This window comes from Myiozetetes cayanensis, unplaced genomic scaffold, assembly GCF_022539395.1.
Source record: "Myiozetetes cayanensis isolate MyiCay16 unplaced genomic scaffold, myiCay2020 scf28, whole genome shotgun sequence".
In the NCBI taxonomy this organism is placed as follows: domain Eukaryota; kingdom Metazoa; phylum Chordata; class Aves; order Passeriformes; family Tyrannidae; genus Myiozetetes; species Myiozetetes cayanensis.
In genome coordinates, this window is record NW_026087499.1 from 6,791,429 (window position 1) to 6,801,391 (window position 9,963).

General features: G+C 56.0%; 1 protein-coding gene across 1 annotated transcript; it reads right to left on the reverse strand.

The window, feature by feature from the left end:
* Window positions 1–76: 76 nt before the first annotated feature.
* LOC126643697 (protein-arginine deiminase type-1-like) lies at window positions 77–9,763 on the reverse strand. The gene is made up of 16 exons (XM_050322253.1): window positions 9,591–9,763; window positions 4,807–4,987; window positions 4,663–4,735; window positions 4,526–4,587; window positions 3,666–3,783; window positions 3,453–3,578; window positions 3,040–3,218; window positions 2,861–2,964; window positions 2,678–2,789; window positions 2,496–2,603; window positions 2,105–2,253; window positions 1,837–1,981; window positions 1,664–1,757; window positions 1,327–1,406; window positions 513–641; window positions 77–433 (listed from the first exon to the last, which is right to left on the reverse strand). The coding sequence occupies exons 1-16, from the start codon at window positions 9,680–9,682 to the stop codon at window positions 200–202; spliced, it is 1,986 nt and encodes a 661-aa protein (XP_050178210.1). The 5' UTR covers window positions 9,683–9,763; the 3' UTR covers window positions 77–199.
* Between the last annotated feature and the right edge of the window lie 200 nt (window positions 9,764–9,963).

Here is a 9,963-nt window from a genome sequence, read left to right on the forward strand (position 1 = left end):
TCCCAGTTTAACCAGCTGAACATTTGTTCCTGTGCTGGAAGATTCACAACCCCCAGAAAAACATCCCCCAGCAAACTCCAAAGGAACCACAGCCCGTTTTTAATTCCAACACTGAAGGCACTTGCAGGGGTGGGGGTGGGATTGGAGGAGGAGGAGGAAGAGGAGGAGGAGTAGGAGGAGGGTTGGTGCTGAAACCACCTCAAGGCACCACGTGCCACCACTTGAAGGAGAAGGGCTTCCTGCGGACGTTGGTGCCACAATGGACCTCCCCAGACAGGACGTGGTAGGAGAAATAGTCGTCGATGAAGGTGCAGGTGAGGCCCAGGGGCTCGAGCAGCTCCCGCACCCGCTGCTCCAGGCAGCACTGCCCGCCCACCACGGGCCCGAAGGGCTTGGGGATGCCCAGGTGCCTGCCCAGCACCAGCATGTTCACCTGCAGGGCCAAACACGCTCAGACCCCACCCCAAACCCCCCCCGGGGCGGGGCAGGGGCAGGGGGAGGGTGGTTGTTACCATGTCTGGGAAAAAGGCCTCGGCGCCAGAGGCCACGTCCCCGTGGAAGAGCTGCGGGATGTCCACGATGTCCGGCTCGGCCAGGCCCAGTGCCCGCTTCAGGATGTCCCTGTTCCAGCTGATGCAGCTCTGGAGGGACGGAGGGAGGAGTGGATGGAGAGTGGGATGGATGGAGGGACTGAGGGATGGAGAGATGGAGAAACAAAAGGAGGGGGAGATGGAGGGACAAAGGGAGGGAAACGGGGATGGTGGGATGGAGGGAAAAAGATGGACAAAAGGATGGAGAGATGGAGGGATGAGGGCATGGAGAGACAAAGGGATGAGGAGATGGGGGGACAAAGAGGTGGGGAGATGGAGGGACAAAGGGATGGACAAAAGGATGCAGAAATCAAGGTACAAAGGGAGGGAAAGATGGACAAAGGGATGGAGAGGTGGAGGGATAAGAGCATGGAGACATCAAGGGATAAAGGGAGGGAAAGGGATGGAGAGATGGAGGGACAAAGGGTTGGATGTTGGGATGGGCAGCCAGCTGAAGGAAGGATGGGTGGATGGAGGGATGGAGAGGTGAACAGAGGATGGAAGGAGGGTTGATGGACAAAGGAATAGAGGGGTGGACACAGGGATAGGTGGGCAGATGGGTGGGAGGGACAGAGGGAGGGGTGGTTGGATGGATGGATGGATGGATTGAGGCACAGTGATGGAGGGGTGGGTGGATGATGGAGGGAGGGATGGGTGGAGGGATGGAGAGAGGGCTGGAGGGATGGAAGGACATGGAGGGAGGGGTGGAAAAGAGCCCCCTGCTCTCCTTCCTCACCTGGACGTAGCAATTGAATTTCCGGAGCCCTTCATTGGTCAGAATCTCGTTTATCGTCGGCTTGGGCACCTCCTCCAGCCCTGCAGCACAGAGAGCCCGGCAGGAATCCCTCCCTCAGAACATTTGGGATAGCACTGCCGGGTCTGATCCAGGAGCTCCCCCATTTCAGGGGCAGCAGCATCTCCAGCCCCAGCTGGGAAACCAAATCCATGCAGCCTTTCATTAATTCCGCTCAGTTCTGCCCTGACTTTCAGGGCACATCCTTCCCCCCCCAGCAAGTTTTGCAGGAAAAAGGGAAACTAAGCCCATCAAGTCCCATTTCCCACCCTCCCCTTACCCTGGAACATCACAGCCTCTCCGTATCCCTCCTCTTGCTTCTCCTTGAGGAGCTGGTAGCAGGCGCTGGGACTGGCCAGGAGCAGACGGAATCCCTGCGGAGGGAGACGGGAGGAATTTTTTTGGGGTTATAAAGGTCCCACCACACCTTTTTTCCCCCCTGGAATCTGTTACCTTCCTATCAGGAGCAGGGACAAAGCTGAGGAACTCATCCACGTGGCCGACATGGAGCCAATCCGAGAACAGCTCCACGGGCGCCTGCACTTTTTGGGCCACGAGGAAATCCTTGACGGCCTTTGCCATCCTCCGGCCACCGAATCTGGGGGGGACCGGGGAGGGAACTCACAGTTTGGGGTGCCCAAAGGGATGCTCTGCTTGCAACCAACCTCAAATGGGGCGTGAAACCCCATTTGGGGGGATTTCCCTCCGTCCTGGTTCTCACCTGGGGAAGCTGCTCCCGATCAGGATGCGGCCCAGGGGGTACTCCTTGCCCCTCACCGTCACGGGGGGGCTCACCTCCAAATTCCCGAAAGAATCAAGGTCAGAAGCTCCCTCTGGAGCTTGTCGGGCCACATAACCAAAATCAGGGCCCTGGAAGGGGAAAAAGGAGGACATGAGGACGATTGCACTCGAGCCTTTTTGGTCCCTCCCAGCTCAGCAGCTTCTGTGATAAACAAAGAAATAAAGCTGTTGGCACCCAAAGTGCTCCCAAACCACCCCGTGCTGGCTCTTCCCAGCCCCAAAAATGCAAGAAAGGAAAACATTTATCCTCATTTTTATGGGTTTGTGAAGCTTTTTGCCTTGATAGGAGGGGAGGAGGAAGGGGCTGGTACCAGGATTTTCTTGATGGGGAAATCCTTCAGCCCCCGGTCCCGGGGAGAGTCGAAGACGACGGGGAAGGTCTTGTGGGGGGCTTGAACGTAGCCAAATTCAACCTCATCCTGGAGAAGGGATGAAGAAGGTCGAGGAGAGCCCTCCTGGAGCTGCTGTGTGGAGGAGGGGGGTGGGCACCCACCTGGATCCAGCGGTCGTGGCGGTTCTCGGGCAGCGGGCACACGGTGAGCGGGCACTTGGCCTTCTCAGCCACAGCCCTCACGGCTGCCACGAAATCCTTGTTGTCATCCACGCTGGGAGGAAAAATGAGATGTGGGAGCTGAGCCAGCACCAGACAGGGCTCAGCCACCCACCCAACACCCACCTGCAGACAAAGACCTCCAGAGGTGCCAGCGTGTTGGGGGTCATGATCCACGGAGCCACGCGGAAAACCACGGTGTCGGTGAAGATGGGGGTCTCCAGCAGCCCCTGGGAGGGGGGGACGAACCATCTGGGCTCTGCTCCCCCCTGTTATGGCTCATCCCAACCCCCCCCAGGCAGTACCTTCTCGGGGCTCTCCAGCAGCGTGACGTGGAAAGCCACCAGGCCGGAGAAGTCGACGTCGGGGAAGGCGAGTCCCTCCACGTAGAAGACGCTTTCCTCCTGGTGCCGGCTGGGTTTGACGGTGTAGGAGAGTTTGGAGCCCCCCAGCACGTGTTTGTACTCCTCCAGTGCCACACTGTCTGTGGGTACAAGCCCCCTGAACAGTCACCCCCTGTCCTGCAGCGTTTCAACACTTCTTTGCCTAAAACCTTCCGAAAACTCCCATTTAACCCCGTGGTGGAAAAAAATCCCACCGTGCCATGAATAAACCCTCCCTCCCCTATGGGATGCAGTCCTTGTTCTGCCTCAAGGGTTTGGTTTGAAGCCCAGTAATTTGGGGGTCTGTGGTCCAGATCCCCGTGCTGAGCACTCACTGCCACCGTAGAAAACTCCCACTTTATCGGAGTCGCTGAAGTCCACGTGGAGCAGGAGCCGGTGGCCGGTGAAGATGGTGCGGGGCCCTCGTGTCCGCAGCACCATCTGGGACATGTCCTTCAGGTCTGGGGGGGGAAGGGAGAAAGGGTGTTAGGAAGGAAAATTTGGGTGAAAACCAGGAACAGGGTGGGTTGTTTGGGGCATGGGAGCACCGTTGTAGGAGCGGATGGCCGTGTCCCGGTTATCCGGCGTCTCCGCTTGGGGATCGTCGCGGTCGCAGTTGACCAGCAGGATGGCCCCGTGTCCATCAGGACCCCACGTCCACGTTGCCTTGAGGGGGACACAGAGCAAGGTGGGGGTGTCACCACAATCCTCCCGTGCTGGGTTGGTGTGACAGGGTTTGGTAGCGGGGGTTTGGGGTCCATGGAGCCAATTCCAGCTGCTCCAGGCTGAGCCAGCAGAGGTGGTGGGAACCCCTCTGGGATAACACAGCCAAAAGGAAAAGGTTCCTGCCCCCATGGAATTGGGTACAGAGAGGAGAGGAATGGGAATACGTGAGAGGAACAGATCTGCAGAGCCCAGGGCAGGGCAGGAGGAGGGGCAGGAGCTGCTCCAGAGACCAGGGATGAGATTCCCCTGAGATTCCATGGGGAAGCCCAGGGAAAGGCAGCTGAGCCCCTGCAGCCCAGGGAGAGCCAGGGTGGGTCAAATCCACCTGCAGCCCCATTCCCATCTCCTGTGCCGCTGGAGGGGGGAGGGAGAGCTTGGGAAGGAGAGAGGGGTGGGGGGAGGTGTTTTTAGGGTGCATTTCCCTTCTCATTCTCCTGCTCTGCTCTGGTCAGTAATAACTCAGTTCCTGTCCCCAGTTTGGGTCTGGTTTCCAGGAGGTGATGGGTGAGGGATCTCTCCCGGTCCTGATCTCGATCCATGACCCTTGGTTACGTTTGTTCCTCTGTCCACTCGCAGAGGGCAGCGACAGAGCAGCTTTGGGGGTGTACCTGGTGTCCCCCCAGGGTCAACCCCCCATCCCACCCCCTCCCCAATCCCAGGGATCCCCCCTCCCCGTTGGTACCTTGTCCAGCAGCGTCCTGCTCACGGCCCCACTGCGGCCGGTGTCGGCATCCAGGGAGACCTCTGCGGGAAAAGGGACAATGGTTCGGAGGGGAAACCCCCCCAGGGGCACAGCGTGGGGGTGTCCCCCTCACTTACCCACGCAGGTGAGGTACAGCATGGCCCTGCCCACGGGGACCCCTCCGGCCTCCCTGAAATAAGAAATCCTGACCTGCAACGAGGAGCGGGAGCTCGGCACGGGCGCCAGCACGCACCGGGTCCTGCCGGAGCGCCCACACCCACCTTCTCGTCCCCCACGTCCTTGCTGAGGGTGTCCATGGCCAGCAGCACCTCAGGGTGGGTGCCCAGGGGCCAGCGGGCCACGCTGGAGGGCAGTTTGATGCTCTGGGAGTCGTGCACCACGTAGAGCTTCACCCCCGGCGTGCCCTGCACGTGGAAGGCCACAGCGTCCTTGGGAGCGGAGCTGGGAGGGGTGGGAAGCACAGTGAGGGGGGGGATCCCTGGAATGTTGGCCCTGGGCAGCGAGGGGACACCCTGAGGTGTGCAGGGAGGCCGGTGGGATGCAAGGAATTGTGCAGCAAGAGGGGGAAAGGCAGATTGAGCCTGGGAAATGCAACAGCAACAAGGGCTGGAGGGTGGATTCGGGATCAATCTTTCAATAGGGAGCAAATCCCGATGTTTAGCACAGCAACAAGTGGTGCAAAAAGCAGTGAATCCTGAAAAGTGAAAGTGCAATGAGTGCTGGAGTGTGAGAGTGTGGAAAATCCTTCAGTGTGGAACAAATCCTGCAGTTTAGAGCAGCTCTGAGTCCTGGAAAATGCAACTAATCCTGGCAAATGCAACGGTAACAAGTGCTGGGGGGTGAATTTGGGGTCAGTCTTTCAGTGTGGAACAAATCCTGACTTTTGGAATAGCAACAGGTGGTGCAAAAATGCAAATAATCCTAGCAAATGCAAGTGCAACAAGTGCTGGGATGTTGAACTGGGATAAATCCTTCCATATGGAATAAATCCTGAAATTTGGAATAGCAACAAATGGTGCAAGAATGCAACCAGTCCTGAAAAATGCAAGTGCAAGAAGTGCTGGGATATGAAATTGGGATGAATCCTTCAATATGGAACAAACCCTGACATTTAGAAGGGAAACAAGTCCTGAAAAATTCAATTACCCCTGGAAAATGCAACTTCAACAAGGCCTATGATATGAAACTGGGATAAATCCTTCAACATGCAATTTAGAACTGCAACAAGTCCTGAAAAATGCATCTGCAACAAACCCTGTCACATGACATTGGGATAAATTCCTTAATATGGAACAAATCCTGCAATTTAGAATTAAGACAAGTCCTGGAAAATCACAGAATCACAGAATCAGCTGGTTTGGAAAAGCCCTTTGAGATCCTCCAGTCCAACCCTTGATCCAACTCTGCCGTGGTTCCCAGCCCATGGCACTGATGCCACATCCAGCCTGTCCTTAAACACCTCCAGGGATGGTGAATCCACCCCTCCCTGGGCAGCCCATTCCAATGGCTGAGCACACTCTCTGGAAAGAATTCCTTCCTAATATCCAACCCAAACCTCCCCTGGCACAGCTTAGACCGAGCCCTCTTGTCCTACTGCTGGTTCCTGGGAGAAGAGACCAAAGAGACCGACCCCCACCTGGGAACAACCTCCTGTCAGGAGTTGCAGAGAGTGCTGAGGTCTCCCCTGAGCCTCCTCCTCTCCAGGCTCAACAACCCCAGCTCCCTCAGCCTCTCCTCACAGCACTTGTGCTCCAGTCCCTTCCCCAGCCTCCTTGCTCTTCTCTGCCCCTGCTCCAGCCCCTCCATGTCCTTCCTGACCTGAGGGGCCCAGAGCTGGACACAGCACTCCAGGGGTGGCCTCCCCAGCGCTGAGTGCAGGCCAAGAATCCCTGCCCTGCTCCTGCTGCCACTGATCCTGAGCCAGGCCAGGAGCCCTTGGCCCTCTTGGCCCCCTGGGCACACTCTGGCTCATGTTCAGCTCCTGCCCCTCCACACTCCCAGCTCCCTCCCTGCCTGGCTGCTCTCCAGCCCCTCTGTCCCCAGCCCTTGGGCTGCCGGGGCTTGTTGTGGCCAAAGGACCCGGCACTTGGCCTGGTTGAACCTCATCCCCTTGGAATCAGCCCATGGATCCAGCTTGTCCAGGTCCCTCTGCAGAGCCCTCCTGCCTTCCAGCACATCAACACACCCCCCAGCTTGGTGTCAGCTGCAAATTCACTAATGGTGGACTCAATCCCCTCATCTAAATCGTCCATAAAGAGATTAAACAGAACTGGGCCCAGCACTGATCCCTGGGGGACACCACTGGTGACCGGATCCCAACTGGATGTAGCCCCGTTCCCACCACTCTGGACCCTCCAGCCAGTTCCTAACCCAGCACAGAGTGCCCTGTCCAAGCCCTGGGCTGCAGCTTTTCCAGGAGTGTGCTGGGGGAGACGGTGTCCAAGGCCTTGCTGGAGTCCACGGAGGCACATCCACACCTTGCCCTCATCCACCAGGGGAGTCCCCTGGTCATAAAAGGAGATCAGGTTGGTCAAACAGGACCTGCCCTCCTAACCCCTTGCTGGCTGACTCTGATCCCTTGTCCATCCTGTAGGTGCTGTGTGATTGCACTCAGGATGATCTGCTCTGTAACCTTGCCAGGCACGAAGGTCAGGCTGACAGGCCTGGAGTTCCTTTTGGCCCTTTTTGTGGATTGGTGTGACATTCCCCAACTTCCAGTCATCTGGGACCTCTCCAGTGAGCCAGGATTGTTGGTAAATGATGGAGAGCGGCTTGGCAAGCTCTTCCGCCACCTCCCTCATCACCCCAGGGTGGATCCCATCGGGTCCCATGGAGTTGTGAGGATCCAAGTGGCTCAGCAGGTCACAAACTGTTTTCTCCTGGATTACAGGGGGGCTGTTCAGCATCTTATCTCTGTCTACAAGTTCCAGAAGCCAGCTGTCCTCAGGACAACCTGTCTGACTGCTGAGAACTGAGGTAAAGAAGGTGTTAAAAACCTCAGCCTTGACCTCATCTTGGCTGACTCTGTGCCCCCCATACCCAACAAGGAATGGAGGTTTTCCTTGCCCCTCCTTTTGTTGTTGATGGATTTGTGGTAGCACTTCTTATTATCCCTGACAGAAGTGGCAGGATTGAGTTCAAATTATGCCTTTGTCTCTCTAATTTCCTTTCTGCCTAACTATGTTTCTGAACTCTTCCTGAGTATTCATGGAACGCGACTGCAAAGAGTCCTGAGGGGTGTAATTGTGATAAATCCCTCAAAGTGCAGCGAGTTCTGTGAGTTAGAGTGGCAGAAAGTCCTGGGAAGTGCAACTGATCCTGGAAAATATAACTGCAACAAGTACCAGGAGACGAAACTCTGATAAATCCTTCAATATGGAGCAAATCCCAATATTTAGAATGGCAAAAAGTCCTGAAAAATACAATTACTCCCAGAAAAATATAATTTCACCAAGCCCTGAGGTATGAAATGGGGATAAATCCTTCAGTATGGGACAAATCCTGACATTTAGAGTGGAAAGAGGTCCTGAAAAATTCAACCACTCCCGGAAAATGCAACTGCAACAAGTCCTGGGATATGAAACTGGGAGAAATCCTCCAATATAGGGAACAAATCCTGCAACAAGTCACACAAAATGCAACGAATCCTGGAACCTGCAGTGGCACCAAATCCCACAAAACGGGATTACAGCCAATCCTGCAAAAGGCAATTGCACCAAATCCCGCCAAAGGCGATTAGGGATCAGGGAAATCCTGCCGGAGGCAACGAGCCCTGGAAAAGGCAACGGGAACAAACCCCGGGATCTTGGCGGCAGCAAACCCCCAACAGGCACAAAATGCAGGGATATCCCACTGCAGGAAGAGCTGCAAATGCAGCCAGTCCCCTAATGGGAAATGGTAGCAAATCCCATAAAATTCAACTCAATAATCCCCCCAAAACGTCCCAAATCTTGAAATATTCGTGACAAGAAATTTTGCAAAATGAAAAAAAAAAAAAAAAGGTATGACAATTTTTTCCATTTTATCTTTTTTTGTTTGTTTGTTTTAATGTTTACTTCCAAATTTATTTTGGATTGTATTTCGAAATTTTAACATTTGTGTGGTTTTTTGTTGTGGTTTTTTGGGTTTTTTGGGGTTTTGTGTGTGTATGTGTTGTGTTTTTTTAATTTCCGGGGTTTTATTTACAACTTTTCATCTGAAAAATTTTCATTTCCGTTTTTGATTTGTGCTTTCCCTTCATTTCACTGCTTTATCCAAAGCGCTGGGCTGTGAAACCCAGCTGTGATAAATCCTGAGATATCCCGTCCCGGCACAACCCTGGAGCTGTTCGGGGTGGATTTTTGCCACGGGCATCCCAAATATTTGCATTTCCACCGGCAACGAGCCCTAACCGGTGACATCCCTTAAGAACGAAGCAAATCCTTAATGGTTGGGCAGGTCGGAGCTCGTTTCACTCCGCAAGAGGCCGCGGGCGATGGGCCCAGGAGTGCAAATCCCTTCCCGGGAGAAGGGAAATATGGATCCATCCCTCGGGAAGAGGGCAAAACCCACCCCGGGGCGGGCGGGATGCTCCGGCAGTGGATTTGGAGGCATTCGGGAAAATAAAGCCCCCAAACTGCTGCGGCTTGAGCCGGGTTTTTAAGGGAACAAAAAGCAAAACCTGCTGCTGGAAAAGCTCCCGAAATTTTGGGGCTGGAGCCAAAGAAACGGCGGCGGGAGGTGTCGCCCGGTCGGCCCCGCAGGGATGGTTTCGTTCTCCGCATTCCTCCAAAACACGGAAATACTCATCATTTTTCAGGTGGATCCCGGCCGGGATGTGAAACTCGGCGTTAAAGCTCCCACCGGGGCTTTTTGCACCCCAAAATTCCCTCGGGAGGGGTCCCTGTCCCGCTGTGATATTTGGAGCATCCCCGTCCTCGGTATCCCCTGGCAACACCCCCCAAGAGCAGCAGCGTCTCCCCCTCCCCGCTCTGGGCTATTTTTACACGTTGATTAGAGCGATAAGAGAGGTTAGAAAAGCAGCCGGAGCGTGCCCTGCGCTTACCCCGCGACATCCAGGGAGAGCTCCGTGCCCAGCACGCACACGGTGCTGGTGGGGCGCTGGACGGACAGCTGGACACGGCGCTGCTGGGCCATCGCGGCGGCCCCAGGGGCACCCTCGGGTGCTGTGCGGGCTGGCACGAGGGGATTTATAAAGCCTGGCGGCTGGGAGGGGATCAGCCAAAGCCTGGTTTAATCCCACCTCCGGGCTGCGAGCCGCGCTGGGCGTGCGCGGGTCCGGCCGCGCCGCCGGGGATGGAGCGCGGCTCGGAGCGGGGGGACCCCGAGACACCCCCGGGGTCAGAGGCGCTTGTTAAGGAGCCCAGGGGTGGGGTTGGGCCCCCCGTTAGCACAGAGAGACGCTGATGCGAGCGGTC

Coding starts and splice junctions, on each gene's coding strand:
- LOC126643697 (XM_050322253.1), bottom strand. CDS start 9,682: ATGGCCCAGCAGCGCCGTGTCCAGCTGTCCGTCCAGCGCCCCACCAGC. Junction 4,988..9,590: donor CTCTCCCTGGATGTCGCGGG/GTAAGCGCAGGG, acceptor CACCCCTCCCAG/CTCCGCTCCCAAGGACGCTG. Junction 4,736..4,806: donor AGGACGTGGGGGACGAGAAG/GTGGGTGTGGGC, acceptor TCCTCGTTGCAG/GTCAGGATTTCTTATTTCAG.